General features: G+C 36.3%; 1 protein-coding gene across 1 annotated transcript in view; it reads right to left on the bottom strand.

Moving 5' to 3' along the window:
* Positions 1–18,327, bottom strand: part of Fhos (Formin homology 2 domain containing) — a 326,238-nt gene extending 307,911 nt beyond the window's left edge. Inside the window, exons 1-4 of the mRNA XM_011506169.1 lie at positions 17,926–18,327; positions 16,084–16,303; positions 12,804–12,909; positions 11,579–11,615 (exon numbers count right to left, since the gene is read on the bottom strand). Of these exons, the coding sequence (XP_011504471.1) occupies positions 11,579–11,615; positions 12,804–12,909; positions 16,084–16,303; positions 17,926–18,231 (669 nt within the window). The 5' untranslated portion in view covers positions 18,232–18,327. The remainder of the gene's footprint in view (positions 1–11,578; positions 11,616–12,803; positions 12,910–16,083; positions 16,304–17,925) is intronic.
* Between the last annotated feature and the right edge of the window lie 235 nt (positions 18,328–18,562).

Raw genomic sequence — 18,562 nt, 5'->3', positions numbered from 1 at the left:
CCCCCCCCCCCCCCCCCCGTGCCTTGATCTTCTCGGTGGCGTCGGTCGTGGAAGCCCAGGGATCGAGGGCGGTACCACTGAAGACTATGGCACCGTAACAGAGTTTGCGGCTCAGTGGTGACAGAAGGTTGATAATGGACCATCGAACCGCCAGCGCAGCAGCCAATTAGGTCTGCTATCCTCTCAGGGTCACCCCCGAGCTAGACAATGTTACCTCGAGCCCAATTGAGCATGAGGTTCTGATCATTCAGGCTCAGATTGCCTGAAAGTACTTCTTCCTCGGTGTCGAGGAAGCCTGCTCGTAACGAGCCGGGAACGTGAAATCAATGAGAGCACCGAGCTTTGACAAAGCTGATGTAGTATCACCACGGACCCGTTATTAATTGTTTCGATCAATTTCTTAATTAAAGTATCGACGCGTCGCCTCACTAACTTATCAATCGTCGAAGGCCAACAATAATAGTAGCCAAACAGTACTTGGACATTATATTCAGAGCGTGAGACAAAATAATATCTATTGGCACGTAGGCCTCTAATAATAGCGCTCAAACAAGATAATTACAAGTTGGTCGAATGTGACTGTTGGAATGTGATAGTTGGAAGGAAATATTGGTAGTTTTGCGCATTGTGTGACAAGAGTTTTGGCATAATTATTCGAGAGTATGTTTTGTCCGTACTTGGAATTCCAACGCGATAATTCATCGAAACGAAGACGAGGTTTTTTTGTCAACGAGATACTTAAATTTTATTGTCACAGACACTCCACTGTCGAAGTGAAAGAAACCGCGTTGAATATAGAAGATAAGAGGCAGCTTCTTGCTCTTATCGTCCAAAACTGGTAATTGAACGCTCAAGTACATGCAGTTATCGTCGCTGGTGACGCGATCTTTCGTTACAACTAACAGGATTTCCGTTCGATCGATTGTCGTCTGATGACGTGGCGATGTATTGGACGCATATTGATCCGCTGTGTCGTGGCGTTCAATGATGATAGCCAAGGAGTAATGGGTACCGGCTCCTAGGTGTCATTTTTCAAAAATACGCGCTCGATATCGTTGGTCTATTTTTAATGGCTGAAAACCCATCACTGCCAACGGGCGGCTGAGCCTAGGGCATTTCCAACTTTGTTAATGGTTTTATAATATCCAGTAATGGTACCAAGCCCGCGTTTTTACCACCGCTGGATCATCAATTAAAAGAACAAGTGCGATCGTTGATATTGATAGGCGTGTTACGAGTGGCCGCCTATTTTAATCAATTTTTTTTTTATTAAAGAAACCTATGACTATTATAAATACTAGCACTTTTTAATAATAGATTTTTAATACTTTAAAAGTATGGTGTCGTCTTACAATAAAATATATGTATGAATTCAGATACTCTTAACCTGCATTATACATAGATGCCCGGTATATATGCATGTGTACGCGGATATAAACGTTATAATGCACAAATGCATGTAGGCACGTGTGCGTGGATGCAAATATAAAATGTACATGTATAAATGCTATACAGATAAACAAGCACGCGTTGAATGTAATTTCGGTATATGTATTATTCAAGCTGAATAGAAGTTTATTATATTATTGTACAAGATACGTATTGTTATTTAATTAGAAGATCTTGTATTAATAGTGAAAGAAGTTTAGAATTGTTATCGTTTCTTAGCAGAGATCAATTTTCGGTCGCATAACAATGTAAATCGTGAAACACGCACTAAAGTGTATACAATAAATAATATTATTTTTAGAATCTCGATGATTATTTAAATTATATGTCTATAAAAGAAAGTAATAATTAATGTGATATAGTGTATACGTAATAAAAAGTAAATATTGTTTATTTTTCATACACACTCAATGATCTTACGTATAGTTTCATTCGTAGTTGACTGTACATAATAAACATTTAATTATTACTTTATAATATCATATTATTACTGGAATAATATTAATGTAGTACAAAGAGTAAAAAAAAAAAATAAAATTATGCACAAGGCCCTTGAATTACAAAGTCTGAATATTTAATTAAGAAATTGTTTCACCGGGCAGTAATATAATATATCAAATGTCATTCTTAAATTTATCGAGTGTATAGAATTAAACATTAATTTATTTTATTTAAAAAGAGGTCGTAATTGCATTCGAAATTTCTTCCAAACACGTTTCGAATAATGAATAATTATGTTCTTTTATTTATTATTTTATTTTTTATTTCATTCATAGCGAGTATAAGATATAATTAAATTTATTTACGCCTCAATATCAAACTAACCGAAAAGTATCTTCTATCATAATGGAATATTATTGCTTATTTTATTTTTATCAGTATTTGTTAAAATACTTGTGATACTTTAAGCGTTAACAACGATCGTTATAATATTAATAACATTGGCAATTAAGAACTATTAGTAAAGTATTAGTATTTTAATTGTTTATTTTAAATTTCAATATTTCAGTATTTAATGTACTATTTTGTATAGAGTAAATTTTTTAATTAAATTTGAAGTAAAAATTATGAATAATAACTAGGTAAAAGAGTACGTAGAGTGTAATTAATTATATTTAAAAAATTATCAAATATTTTTAGAACTTGTAATGTTAAATGCACTACTAAAATATTTTCTCATGACAATTAATTGATTAGATTATATTGTTGTAATACCATGATAATGTATTTAAAAAGTTAAAAAGTATTAAATACCTACATTACGTATATTATTTAAAATCGGCAAATTCTTTTTTCCTAAAGTACCATTAAGCTTTTGTACGAATTGGATTGATAAATCCAATCCTTCTAATTTTAAGAATATCACGATGATCAACAATTATACGCATATGTAATGTCAATACAGATAAAAATGTTTAATCAAGTATTATGATTAAAGCCCATAATTAATTACAGCTACGATATAATATGACAAGATTAAAGAAATTTTAATTTGATAGAATGAAAAAAATATCAAAAACTTTTTTCAACAAAAAAATACACATGCCATATTATAAAAAAAAAATTATTTGCGTTCATTAAATAATACTCGGATGTACTGAAACTCATATTTATCGTAATTGATTTTCTATATATATATAGTACATTCCGTATTAAAAATTTTATTTAATTATTACATTAGACATATACTGTATATATAATACATAACTAATACATAAAATAAAATGAGATGCACTTAATTGAAATAATGTATTTCAATATTTATCAGTTTTTAAATGTTATTTGTAATATAACTCTGATTAAATTTCTCTCTCTCTCTCTCTCTCTCTCTCTCTATATATATATATATACATATATATATATATATATATACCATGATGTATGTTTCTGTTAACGTAGAATTCATACTATAATTAATAATTATAGTTTTATTTCTAGGTGTCTGCTTATTTATGTTATTGATAAATATTTTACCGCCTTTAATTATCATACAAATTAAAGAAAAATTTCTTTCACATTAAAGATAAATTGTATATTTATCATAACTTAACAGTATAACGTAGTTGCAGATAACGTATGAAATTAATTGCATTTTATATTGTGTTTTACATTAACTGAAAGATATTACCAAAATTATAAATTTATCACGCTCCTCACCAGTAGCAATTTTTCTGCTTACGAATACAATTTAATGAATCGAAATGTTAAATATTTACATCTGCAAAGTGACAGGAAGCAATTATGAATGTCGATAAAGAAATACAATCATTGTTCATAGAAACTCAAACATATTATTAGATTAGAATGCGGCACAAAGTATTATGACATGGACAAAAGTTCTAAAGATATTAGATTAAAATATTATATTGATAATTACATTGATGTGCATAATAAGACGAGGGAGATATTGCATTTAGTAAAATAAACAACAATATTCTAAAAACGAGTTGAAAGAATTATTCTCTATTGAAATATTAATTCCAATTTGGAGCTTTTCAAATTAGAAAAAAAGTAATATATAGATTTAATTTCAACATTGATGCCGAGCGAGTGATTCGTTAGAGCACTTTCTTTTCCAGTTCTGTGTAAATACGAATGCACATTACGATCAATAATTTTTGTATGCTAATATACATATAATCAAGAGGCCTTTATTTATTTATTTAATAAGGAAATAAAAGTGAAACCAGAACAAGGCAGATGTCAATGCTTTAATTGTTCCATGACCCGTTCAATGCGCAGACATATAAATCTATCTATGTATATAGTTATATATGGAATAATATTTTGATTAATTTTGATAATGTGAAATTTACAATTTTATTAATTTCAGTGTCTTAAAGCATAATCAGGCGCTATGTAGTATCGAATATTTTTATTATAATAATAGCATGAACACTTAATTTTATTAATAAATGTGTTTTTTTTGTTTTTTTTTTTTTAATTAACGTTTTTCAAATGTTTACATACGAGATTGATTGTCAACGATTTGAATAGCTGGTCCATATTGTTATATAGTATCGTCGTTGGCAACATAAAATCTGATATTTAACTAACAGTTAAATGTCGTTATAAAGCAGTTGGAGATAGAATTAATAAACATCTATAGCAAACCGTATGGGAGCAAAAAGAATTAATGCAATTAAGTGATTAAAACGCAAAGTAAGCTCTCATATAGCATCGTCTCTCCGCACTTTTTCGTCGTCTCACCGGAAGGTAGACAAAGCATTATCTCGAAACTCGCCCAACGAGAAAAATCCGTTTCTTACAAAAAAAAAAAAAAAAAAAAAAAAAAAAAAAAAACAGCGGTAGGTAAGCAATTAGTATTCCCGATTCCTCGGATATGTGCAACGTACATTCTCATCCTACAAATATTGTCATTACGAACGGCGCAATAGAAGAAAAGAAGTTGCCGCGACTCTCTCTATTATTTCTTGCGTTCGGCATACTTACAGCTTCAGGACGATCCTTTTATTTTAAAACGGATCTCGATGATGACAAGGGCAGTCCTCGTGTTGTTTCCTCACAACAAGCCCGTCAAAATTCCCTCTAGATAAGAAACGATTGCCATTCCATAAGCGTAAATATCCCTTACGGCCTTGCAAATTTCCGATCAATCCGTACTAGCGCCTCTGAATATAAACTGACAATCGACGATCGTCACAGCGAGAATAAAAAAAATCCTCTTAAAAAAATCCTTGTATAAGAGGAAGTTCTCGTCTCGTGGATGATCCATAAGCGACTGGGCTTATCTCCCCGACAAGATGCATTCGTCCACCTTAGCTTGGCATGCGCGAACACATCGAGTGGGATGGTGTCGGCGCTGCAGTTTTTCAATGCAGTGCACATAGGAAGGGCGCTGAAAGGGTTTGGTTGAGGGGCACCGCGAGACGAGACCTAGATAAGGGTTGAGTATGAGATGTAGCTGAGACCGAGACGGGAGTGAGTGACGCGACGGCACGAGAGTGTCTGGCTCACGTGAGAAATTCATAGTCGCACCTCTTGATGAAGAGGTGCTGGTCGGTCGTGACAATTTCAGAAGAGCTTTTTTCGTGAAACTTTGTGGGCGAGAATTAATTAACCGTCGCACGGAGCGTGTTTTTTAAACTTGCATTTGTTCTACGATGGAGTAGGTTGATGGTAGCCAAATACAACGAGTATTCCGAGTCTCACAATACAATATGATTTCATTTACAATGCTCTAATGCTCTTGCGCTTTATTATCTAGTGAATTTAAATCTTCAGATGCACCACTTACGAATGTCTGATATTATCTTTGCATTATTAGAGAAGCAAAATATTGCTTGCTAATAGTTCACTAGTAGTGATTACACATTTTATGTGAAAAATTTTGTATACAAATATTCTGATTTTAAATTTCATAAATATAAATATCATTGTATATTCACAAAAAGATCATTTATTATTGAATCAATTGATTATCAAGAGTATCTGTTTCCGCGTTAAAACTTTTTTTTCTTCTTTGTTATACGCTGATTTTTACGGGACAAATGCTTAATTAGATCGAGCTAATTTTCAATTAATGAAGTAAATTCATTTTAAAATCAATTCACATAAGAATTCGTTGTATAATTTCCCGAATAATTATGTTGTTAATATTACGTATAAAACGTTCATCTGAGAATATGCAACATTAATTGGACTTTTTACGTATGACAATAGAGGCATGGGAGACGAAAGATTTATCTTGAAATTTCAGCTGTTGAATTGATATATAATTTATTCGAAAATACGAGAGGAATACTTAAGTACATATCTTAGGTCCATTAAAAACAAAAATATAACACAAATGCCATGAATGCTCACAGAGAGACAAAATAATACAAATATTACAAAGAAATTATTCTTATGAATCACTACAAGCATTATAATATGAGCTAATTATTGGTAAAGACGTTGTGTCGCAAGAAAAATTCAGCCTAATTATGGTATAGACATATTTCGAGAAGCAAAAAATCGTTATAATTTCAACAATACATTATCGAACCGCACTCCAGTACGTCATTGAATTTGCCATTTTTCCGATAATAATCAGCAGATGAATAAACGCTTTCCCGGATCAACAAAGGCATTAGGGTCCAGACTTCTCTGGCCCTCTACGCTGACGCAACCCGCGACATCTCAAAATCACAAGTACAGGATGCGAGGTGTGTAATCGGGTACGTAACAAATTAATCAGCCGCCGCGGCACGTACGCGTGATGAGCTTCGGTCGACTATTGTTGCCCAGCACTTTTAGTGACGGGTGACCCAGGCTTTTATTGACGAGCCCAGCACTTATCACCCGTTGGCAACCCTTTTTGTCAAGATTTTCCTCGGCACTGGTTATCCACACCTACGCAGTCTTGGATTCTATTTGCCAGTCACTGCCTATAGTCTTTACGTTGAGATAATAACTCTTCGACTATCATTGCTGCTTGAGATAAGGTATTGCACAAGTCGAATAAAAGCGTTGTTACTTCATTGTCCTTTGCAGCTTTCTCAACTGCCCTTTCTCACAACATTATTAATTTCCTTAAGAATACATTTACCTTACATTTACGTAGGCTACACCCCTAATATGGATCATAATAAGATTGCCCGTCTGCCGATCTTCTTTTGAGGAGGTGAATTTTGGTGCTCGTGGCTGTATACAAAAAGAAACTGATTAAATCAGAGTTGATAGAATGATAATCGGTTCGTATCGTCCTAATAAACTAATGATTACACGATACGTCGCAACGAAAGCGTTAATTGTTTGCCTAATAGTCTGGCCAATCATAAAAGCACTTACATAAATTTAAATCGTACAATTGCGATTGTCTTAACTTACGAGTAATGTCCTCGTTAGGATAATTGTACGAGACTTCGCAACTCTTTTTCCAACAGCATAAGCATAACCAAAAATAATCACTGCGCTGAAACATCCACGATGACTTGCTACAGAGGACAAAATAGCACTAGGGTACATGTCAGTTCTCTCTCTCTCTCCCTCTCTCTCTCTCTCTCTCTCTCTCTCTCTCTCTCTCTCTGTGTGTGTCTCTTCTAGCGTACCAGCAAAACGGAAGTCGTGGAAATAACACGAGTCACGCATAACTGTCGAAACGACAGACAAACAAAAATGCAAAGTCTGGGGAGCGGCGTATTTTTGGTTTTCTTTTTTTCTTTTTTTTTTGTTGTCTTTGTAAGGCTAAATGGAAATGAGAGCGTAGTGCTTAAAAGATTTCCATCACAGTCAAAGAGCCAAAAGTAAAGTTAACATTAGAAGGTCGAATTTTCACTAGTAGCATTTTTTCATTCAGCAACGGACGCTTATAACAACTTGCCAAACAATGTTGTCCAATCTCTCGTAATTTCTTTTCTCTCGTTCTTTCATTTGCATAAGCGAGAATAAATTAAATAGCTCGATGACTTATAATACTAGAGAAATGGAAATGTATTAAAAATGTTGGCCTATATAACAAACAAATTTTTTTGTTTTTTTTTAAAGATTTTATCGAAATTCATGACAGAACGTCATACTTACTTACAATATTTAGGTATTTTATAGGTGTGAATTTACGCGTTTAATGGATGTTTAATTTTGCATTGAATATTAACCCTTTAACATTACTCTATTCCATCCACATCTATATTTACACTGGGATACATTATCCTAGCATTTAATTATATGTAAATATAACGAATAGAGAATATTTTCCAGTTATTTAAAACTTTAAAACTATTAATTATACGTAAAAATGTGTTCTCCAACTTATTTGCAAATTATGTAATGTTGAATTTTAAATTTCACTATTTTATTTATTTTATTTAATGTATTAAAAATCTTAATAATTTTAATAAACATTATTCATTATTTGTGAAAGCTTGAATTGTTGACAGGATTCCAACTGCAATGTTCAACGCTTGATTTAGCTTACATTTATTCATAAGTACAATTCTTACATTGTGCGGTCATAATAATGCATGTTATTAAGCTACTTTCTTCATTTATTTGAAAATATGGGAGAAAAATTAAGCAAGAATTTGTAAAAGTTAATTGATCGCGAAGGTATCTGATTTTTATCGAAATACGATCTTAATAAGCTCACATCCATGCTAATAAGCCTTATGCCTAGATAAAGCAAGATTATTGTCTACGAAGACATTTGAGATGTCGTAAAAAATCAAGATTAACGTAACTTCCGCTATAAAAAATATAGCAAACCAACAGCTCCACCTACCTATAAAACAAACTTAAGGGAACCATAAACTTGACCAAACCATCCCTTTCATAAACCAACACTTTAACGGCCATATAGTGTGTAGTTTTCCTTCAACTAGCAGATGAAAAAAAGAATTTGGCGGTAAGCTCGTAAATCTTAAAAAATATATACATCATTCTAGGTAACAAATGACATGTCGTTCGGGAAAAATAACTTTTAGCTAGGACAACGTATTATTAACTTTCGTAAAAATGTGGGGCGGGGAGGGGGGGGGGTTAAAAGAGAGAAAATTTTCAGATCGCGGCATTAGTGAATACGAGCATCTTCTTAAACACGCACACACTCACTCATGCACGCACTCTCTCTCCCACTCTCTCTCTCTCTCTCTCTCTCTCTCTCTATCCATCTATCTATCTATCTATCTTTGTTTATCTCTATCTCTTTCACTCTGCCGAGTCCTTTAATTGGCGAATAGCCTCAAACAATGTTTTACTGGGTACCAACTACAGCGATCGACGCGCCATTCGTCGATAAATCAAAGCCTAGTTCGAGCCTACGGAATGTACAGAGAGTAATAAATACGTCGCGCGCCAATGACTGCGTACTACATGTAGTACCAAGTACGAGGTAAGTACAAACTCGTGAAACGTCTCGTGAAACGAGCTTTATACGAAATAGGGCTTTCTCCCTTGGTCCCATCGGCTAAAAGCCATGCTTTTTTCATCCTTTGACCTACGCCGGAAGTGGGTTTCAGTAATTTCGAAACCCCGCGACATTTTATTGATGTGTAAGCATATGCGTATGCGTATATTCGTACGCTCGCTCGCTGGCGATTATACACCAATAAATACGTGCAAACTCAGGCGCACGCGGATAAATCACACATACACTGTATTAATGAATCCATAAATAAGTCGATATAAATCATTGAAATGAGGCGTCATACATTTTTATTATTTATTATTCATGCGTGCGAATGGAAAGAAAGAGATTTTTTTTTTTTTTTTTTTTTTTTTTTTTTTTTTTTGAATAGCGTGAGAAAATTTTTACTATATTTGCACAAAGTCTTTTATTTTGCATATACATTAATACGATCAATTGTACATCGTTGATTTATATTGAAAAAAGCCTACGTATATTAATCTTATTGTATTGTGACTATGTAATAAATGGAAAATCATACAAAAATTTAATAAATGTATTTAGATTATTTTTATAGATAAGTATGTAAAACAACATAAGAATGCCTCAGGAATAGAGAATAATGAGAGTTGTGAAAAAATTATTAGCAATTGTTGATAATTTGAGTTGCGAATGAAATGATCGAGCGAGCAAGTGTATAGTATTTTATTTAAAATATAAACCAAGAGTTTGTTTTCGTAACTGTAAGTTTACTTATGCATAATTAAAATCACTGTTTTAATTGTATTAATTGTAGGGTATGGGTAATTATAGTTAGGTTAATCGGTAATTAAACGTTTAATTATCCATTGTGCACTTAAACATTGGTATTTACTTTTAAATTTTCAGTATTAAAATGCATACTATAAATTATCATAAATATAACGAGTGCTTAAATTGTTTACTTACTATTTTCAATAGCTGCTTTCCTTTTCAATAACTCCATAACAGAGCAATGCTATTTTCATAATTTTAATAATTTCCTTAATGTTATTCTCAGACGCATAAAGAAATAATTATTCTCGGCATACTTAATAATTAAAATAACAATATTAGATCGCAGAACTAGTTTATAATATATCGTAATATTATACAAACTGTTCCAATACTCAATTACTTGTGCTCTTGTCATATTCAATCTATTACTTTTACGATAAAATTTTCTCATCGTATAAAAAGTCAATATGTAAATATAGTCGAAGGTATCATAAGCGCAAGAGAAAGCTTAAAGAAAAATCTGTTGGAATAATTGATTTTACAGTAAAATGAATCTGGTACGTAATAAAGTTTTATAAATATATAAGTCTCGTGACAAATGTTGTATGCTTATAGAGTTTAAAATAGTTTGAAAACTATTGTATTTGACGTTTTAGGATACAGTGAGATTGAAAAGATTATTTTATTTTAGCGTAGTTGTAATATTGGAAAACTTATTTTCCCCTGTAAAAAGAATTTAAAAATATATTCATAATAATTGTCCTCGCTTCTGATACTTACTTTGGAGATTTTCAGTGAAATAAATGATTCATTTGATAGCTTCGATCATTCGAAATGTCGAAACAAACATTTTCCATCCAATTAACAAAATACTACAACGTCAACTTTACGTTTACAATGAAAGCTTTCGTATATTTTTGTTTTGTTTTTGTTTTGTTTTTTAATAATTAATAATTTCGTTCGACACGCCAGATTTACTGGACTGGATTAACTGGAAATTTAAGGCTTGAATTTTAGTAGAATATTTCATTGTTGTGAAAACTACATCGTTTCCCATGCAAACTCGTCAGCTTTCGCGAAGCGGGAGTATATACGAACGTAAAAAGAGTAATCTGTCATGGAAAGCCACTTGCCGTATATCGACAATGGTCGCTTTGTCACTGACTAAAATATCGAACAATGTTCGATAGTATTTTCTTGCTACGATAGATTCAGGATTTTCAGAATTTCTTCAGCCAATGTTGGCAAGAGGTAGGGGCCAAATTTAGCCCAAGAGGGAAAGTCCATGTTTTCCACATCGGATGCTGCTGAACTGGATTTCGTTACTTTAAATTTTCATCTCTTTTGTGCATTACGAGTAAGAGTTTCCCAACTATAACAACAACAACGACGACGACGACGACGACGACGACGACGACGACGACGACACTCGACATCGAATGTCTATCGCATTCTCCTTACGGTAGCCATTCATACGTGCATCGGATTATAATATAATGGCGTAAAAAACTTGAGAGTCTCTCTTACCGGAATGTAGCCATCGGGTTGTGGTCTGTCATTGTCCCTGGAAGAAAAGAAATTCCAATCGTCAGGATGCTGTTGCAATTGTGGTGGTGTCCGTATCGCGTTTTATTTAACGCGAGCGCGCCAAAACTTTACTTCAGTTATCATCAATTCGCGCGCGTATTCTCAACGAGTCAAGTAGAATGCTCGGGGAATCGTTGGAGCCTTGGACTTTTGCGATTTGTACGACGCACGAAGTTTCGGGCGTTTAGCTCTCTCAAGAAATGCGGGTAATGGATATACTTCCGACCGAAATGACAAATTGATTTTGTCACTTTGGACGCACGGTTGCATGCACATTTACACGTTGCTTCCAACGTCGAGACAAGAGGACAATGTTACTGTTTATATTTTACTATTAATACGAGATACTCTAAACTTTGTAAAGACATATTCTTCATAGTGCAACAATTGAGTATAAAAAGGAATTTACTTATATGTTTTATATATTAGGATTAGTAATTATAGATAAATATATACATATATTTTTTTTTACTTAAATGTATTACGTGTTAAAATAATAGTTCATCTTTATTAATAAAAAAAAAAAAAAAAAAAAAAAAAAAAAAAAAAAAAAACAATGGAAAATTATAAAGAATAGTATTTCAGTCTGTTATGTTAAGAGCCGAAGACCAACCAAGATGAAGAATACCTGCCATGCGAATAATCTACAAATTTTATTCTGTAGAGTGTGTAATTAACTGGCTCGATTAAACATTAAACCGAAATTACATTACCGCAGTTGAATTATGTTTGTAAGGATTGTAAAAGTGATTTAACAAAAAAAAAACAGAAAGGCGCATCGTTAATGGAATTAAACGTGATTTCATTCGAGCTGATTTGTGCGAATTTCATAACAAGAAAGACGTTGCCCAAGGAAGTTTTAACAGGGCCGTGTAGGAATGCTTTGAAAATTCGCGTATTCGCGAGTGACTACGAGCCATTCTATAACTAAATAAATGGCGCGCTGCCCGAGGTTGAAGGATATCTCGGTTAGGCAGGACAGGACCTCCCGTCGATCTTCAATTCGCTTGGCCGGCGCCGAGGGTGAGATCGATTCCCCCCAAGAAACGGCAAACGGCTTTCCCAAGGATCTTATCATGGGGGTAGTGAAGCTCTGGAGTCCGCGCGCGCAACCGAGCGATAAACTGGCGTACGTGTATAGGCGAGCAGCAGCTCGTTAACTTGCCTGTGTCTTCGCTGGATCACCGGCGTCTGCGGCGTGCTGTCATGAATGATCACCTGCGTGGCGTCTATCTCCTCGCACTCCTCGTCGCTACTGTCCGACAGCGTGTCTGCAACGTAACAAAACGTAACCTCGTTATAGATATCCATCAGCACTGATGAGCAGCACCGGCCTCCCGTACTTCTCGTTTATTTCCCTTTTTGTCTCCGTACTCGCGTGCCAATATTTTATTCGAATAATTAAGCTCGAGGATTTCTAGGAAGCGCGGTCAACGCGTTCCCGGCCTTTTTCCCTTTCGTTAATCAGTGCTCCGATATTGGCTATGGCGAGCGATGAGATATTTACATTACGTATTCATTATTCTTATTTATTTTTCATTTCTCTATCGGAAAGCGCTTGTTTGCTTACATTTTTCCATTCGACGTCAGCTTTAGGAGTTGTAAGTAAATACGGAATCTTCGCTCGACTGGAATTGACAGAGGCACGAAAGTCGTTAAAGCCTCGGGTATAAGGCCATTACTTAGGGACGTTTATACCAGATGCATATATCCCCGGGGAAAAATCTCAAAATTTTAATGGAGCTTTAAGATTTCAGTAGAACATCCTAACATATTCCGGAATATATATATATTTTTTTTATTTTTATAATGAAAGCCCGAGCGCTGAGTATGAAATCTGCCATTAAGTTATTGATTGTTTAATGAATTATACAGTCATTTGGTGTTTTATTTGACATCGAAAGTTGTCAAAATGCATTTGCTTATGGGCTATTTGGCTTTATTACGCGGCTGCATTTATCTTGAAGTTAATGTCGATATAATCAATTTTGAAAGTCTAAGGTGCTAGCGACATTTGTCAGTGAATCTTATGATTTCGTAAAAATACACTTTCCACTAAGCTTTCGTTTAGGATAATTTAATAGTGTTTTTCAATTTATTAATCGAGTGTTATATATATATTTTTTTCATTTAATGTATATAGATGGCGCAATGTATTGAAAATTGGTCTATGATTCGGCAGTCTTTGAAAATTAAGACAATGTTGGTGATTACATTGCAAAATCACAACTATTCGTTTAAATATTAATTCGGCAATTGTTGAGCCAAGTTGGTAAAATTTTAAATATAGACGTCGTCATTTTGATATCAAGAATACATTGCTCAGAGCTTTGTATGAAAATATTAATTAGGTTTATTTAACGTATTGATTATGATTTGTGAATGATCATTGTTAAATCATAATCAATACGATAAAAGAGATATGTGAGAATAGGCAAAAAAAAAAACAAAATTTTGTTTTGAATATTAAGTTACTTTACAATTTATTGCGATCATGCCTTATCGAATTATTCATTAATGTATTTATAAATTGAATTATTGATTGATATACATATATATATATATATATATATATATATACATTAATTTGACTTGATTTTGTATTAATTTGAATTGATCACATTGACTTTTTATTTGGAAAAATTTGCCACAATTATACGACTCTTGCTATATAATAAATAGATATGAGTATAATTAAAGAAAAATTTTCATATATTGTTTCTCATTACCACTAGCCGTTTAATTTATTAGCTAGTCGGACATTATGAGACATAATCTTATCGTAATTTGCAAATTTCGCGATTCGCCCGTCAACGATCGAAAAATCATCATTAATTGGTCAAAATTGTCATACCTTATAATGCGTTTAAATTTACTTTTTCTCTCTTACACGTTCGATAAAAATTTATCTCCTCGATAATTCATCGCGCGTTTCATTTGGCATCGTAAATGTTTGACCATTACCAGCGCGCGCACAAGCAAGCTGAATTATTAAAATGTCCGAAATTAAAATGATTTTAATAGAATTCAATTTAATATTCGACATCCTCAACTCAACCCGATGCAGCCTACCGAGAATTAAAGACAATAGTAAAACTATGCCGGCGAGCAGTCGGGGCATATGGACGACGGGACAAAAAATTCCATTTTGCACAATGGCGCGCATCAATCAAAGCCACGTCAAACGCACTTTTCAATCGCGACTTCAAGGACTCGAGGGCTACAGCGGGGATCGAAAACATTCCTCTCGCCTTATTATTTCATCGGAGCGCCGCTGTCGACTGCCCTCGATTATCGAGGACTCACGAGCTCGGACTTGCGCGTCCCACCGGCGCCCGCACTCGCAAACATAAACGCATCTTGAACTGGACGGGCGACGCAGTCAGTCAATGCATCCTCGATAGATTCGTTCGGCCGATGCGCGTTCGTTGACGCGTGCCCGCAACCTAAGGATCTCTACCTATTCCCCGTGTGCTATGCTTAAGAGCCCGGGGGCGATGGAAAAAGTCTGTTCCATTCCTCCCGTGAATGAGTTTACCTCGCTAAAGTCATTATTCGCATCTGCATACGAAATCAATCTATCTATCCATTTATCTGTATATATATATATATATATGTGTGTGTGTGTGTGTGTGTGTGTGTGTGTGTGTGTATCTGCATTTATATGTATATATAATACAGGGCGTGAATTGGGTTTGATTATCGAGGCTCGCTTTTCCAATCGTAAATACGACGAATTAAAAAACGGTTTATCGTTCTCATCGTCTGCCTCATCTTTTTGGCGAATCCTTCAAATTCACTTCCAATACGTGTACTTTATTAAGCTCTTTAATGGGCGATCGGGAGCTTTAATATGCTCTTGCGTCGCGAAGTGGAGTGAGTAAGTTTCTTTCGAAAGAGCCCCCAGCACTCTGCAAATTTTCATAATTCATGGGCTGAAATCGATAAACGGATAGAAATGCCCCGTAAGAATGATGTGGCAGGGCCGTTACAGCTACCTTTCCCTCATAATCGAACGAGCTTTATTTAATCGGCACAAGAGCAATTGTTAGAGCCGAAAGGCCAAATAACATGGATCGGGTGGGAGGCTGGATTTACCATGAAAGTCTCGCGAAATCCAAATGTTTATCTCGAGTGCGTTATTGGTGACTAATGGCACAACGTTGCGCTCGTATCGTTCGATTATTTATGGGCGAGACAATGAGAATTGCGCCCACGGCATTCGCAGCGAGCCGAGTAAAATGCATCCACGTGATTTCAAAAGGCTTAGATCCACAGGCGTCATTCCATATTCAGATATTTATGCACAGAGCTTAGCCGCCGTGGTCATTTAGCTCCGAGAATTTAATATTCCCAATGGCTTAACGACTTTAAGCTTCGCTTTAAGCTCTCTATGAGCCAATTAGTAGATCGTGGGCACGCAATCAAATGAATTGGATAAAAACCTTTGTCGTTCGGGAGATTGTTTTTATGGCGGTGACTCGGTGCAGTCGTGTCCCCCAGAAGATCGTCGATGTTTGTGTGATTGCCTATAAAGAGCGGAAGGTTGGCTGGTCTCTTCCGTGGCGCCGATCTCCTCGGTGGCTTTTGACGAGTCGTCGTGACATTGTCGTAGGGTGAGCTTCTTCCGCCATAACTATCCGGTGGATCCGGCGGATTTTCGATCTGAAGTAGTAAGATCGACATGTTTTTACTCTCGAATTTGGCTCGTCTCCTTGCAAGCGACACCACATTACAATTCCGATGAAGCGCATGCTTAGGGAACTATCTAACGCGAATTTTTTGTTAAGAAATGAGACGTCGTGATGGTAAGTCGGAATTTTATTTGGAACTGCAAATTAATAAGCCTCGAGAGACAGAGAGAGAGACAGAGAGAGAGAGAGAGAGAGAGAGAGAGAGAGAGAGAGTTGTAAAATTGCACGTACTTTCAACTTTAATTGGCTTTATTCCTTTTATACGCGAGGAAACACGCGTTTGGGATAATGTTTGGGCAAGATTAAGTCGTGATATACAAGTAATGTTAGAGTGTTTGTTTAAAATTGCTCGCAATTGACAAATACAACGTTTCCTTTTTTGTTCTATTATTATTTCTATGTTTTTTAAGTATGCAGTGCTGCGTATAATTAATTGGCTTTTTATTCTGCTTATTTTCTTTTCTTTTTGTAGCGTGCACATTGTTACAACAGAAGATTCGCCGAGGGAATTTAACGTTTTATAAGATAGTCTGTAATGGGCAGAGTTTTACTTTGTCTATATGAACGTGAGTTGCATGCATATTATACGTTTGTATGTACGGAAAGTTGGGTAAAATTGTGCGGGAAAGCGGACAGGCAAAGTAGCTGTCAAAGGACTTAAGCAATATAAGTATCGTTTACAAATAATCGCATTATTCGATTACCAACCATGACTTAATAATCCAACAATACCACTAAAATATCCATACAACAAATGCTGATGAAAATTCATTCTCACTCTAATCTATCAATTGTGACTTTGACATTTCGACCTCTACACTTTTCAACTCAATACATTTACCAACGCACGCGTCTTTCTTCCATTTTTCAAACGAGCGTCCCTCAAGTGCATTGCCGACTTCTTCTTAAATGAAAGATCTCGAAGCCTTGAAATGTATACATCATACATAAAATAAAAGACTTGTTTCGCGAGTACACGAACGCCGTCTCCAAATAAAATGAAATGAAAACCACTAATTTATAAAATCACGGCCTACCGTCAAATCAGTCGAGCTATAAGTTTCTTAACGTTGGTAATATATCGTATTATCTTTAGAAATAAAATACACGTGCTCGTGAAGAATTTTTGCCTCCTCGACTCGACGTCCATCATTTTGTTAGCCAATGGCAATACTTTCGAGGACGTCTATTACATTTATTATTCCAGCATTACGTGTGGCAAAAGAAATTTTGCCTCAGCCGAGGTAAAATTCGTCCGACACAAGCTTTCGTATTAATCACACTTGTCACAACAGTGGCCGTTATCTCCGTTAATCACATCGACGCCCGAATCGAGCTTGTCCTCTCGATGCACACGGGATCGGCCGATTTTGCCGATATAGGTGACGCATCGCATCGCCAAAAGCTCGTATAAGCTCGAAATAAGTGCGAGCGACTTTTCTTAGGATAGCGGAGCGAATGGCGGCCGCGTGTGGCGCATCGTCGGATGGCACATTGAATGGCAGCCGAGGAGCCGCGATCGGTTAACGGCTGGATCGGCGATAAGCCACTCGCAGCCGCGAAGCGCGATCTCGGTAAGGACGTGAGTCGTACCCCTTCAGGGCTGGCACGATCTCCCAGGGGCTCGTCGTCGAGGGGAAACTTGGCAAGGCAGTGGCTGGCTCCGCGGGCGATCCCGATGTCGACTCTCTCGAGGGACTCGGAGGAGTCGCTGTTGCTGTTGTCGGTCGGTATCCTTTGCACGCCTTCGGGGACGTTGGAGGAGCTGTCGAGCCACCAAGGCTTCTCGCCGGAGTCGACGCGCGTGGGCCTCCCGGCGAAGGACCGCGCGGGACTCGGGACCGGGGAGACGGGGATCACCTCGACGCCTTCGGGGACGCTCTCCGGGTCGTCGCTCATCCACCAGGCGCGCTCGCCGGACTGCTGGTGCCGGAGTCGGCTGCCGCCCGCTGGCGAAGAGCGTTGCTGCTTCCTGGCGGGCCCCGGGCTCGTGGTGCAACGGCCACTCGCCGGCTCGTCGTCGGGAATGTTGCCGTCCTCGCTGGCGTCTAACCACCAGGCCCGTTCGCCCGACTCCTGCCGCCAGACTCGGAACTTGAATTTGCCTGCGGAAGGAAGCGGCCGTGTTATATTGGGCGTGGATTCATCTCGATCTCGAACGGATGTGCTGGTCCGGGCCAAGCTTGACCCGTGCCTCTCTCTCTCTCTCTCTCTCTCTCTTCTCTCTCTC

Source organism: Ceratosolen solmsi, unplaced genomic scaffold (genome assembly GCF_000503995.2).
Source record: "Ceratosolen solmsi marchali unplaced genomic scaffold, CerSol_1.0 scaffold7, whole genome shotgun sequence".
NCBI classification, from domain to species: domain Eukaryota; kingdom Metazoa; phylum Arthropoda; class Insecta; order Hymenoptera; family Agaonidae; genus Ceratosolen; species Ceratosolen solmsi.
Note: the sequence above shows the minus strand (reverse complement) of the source record. Positions and strands in the feature narration are given on the sequence as shown.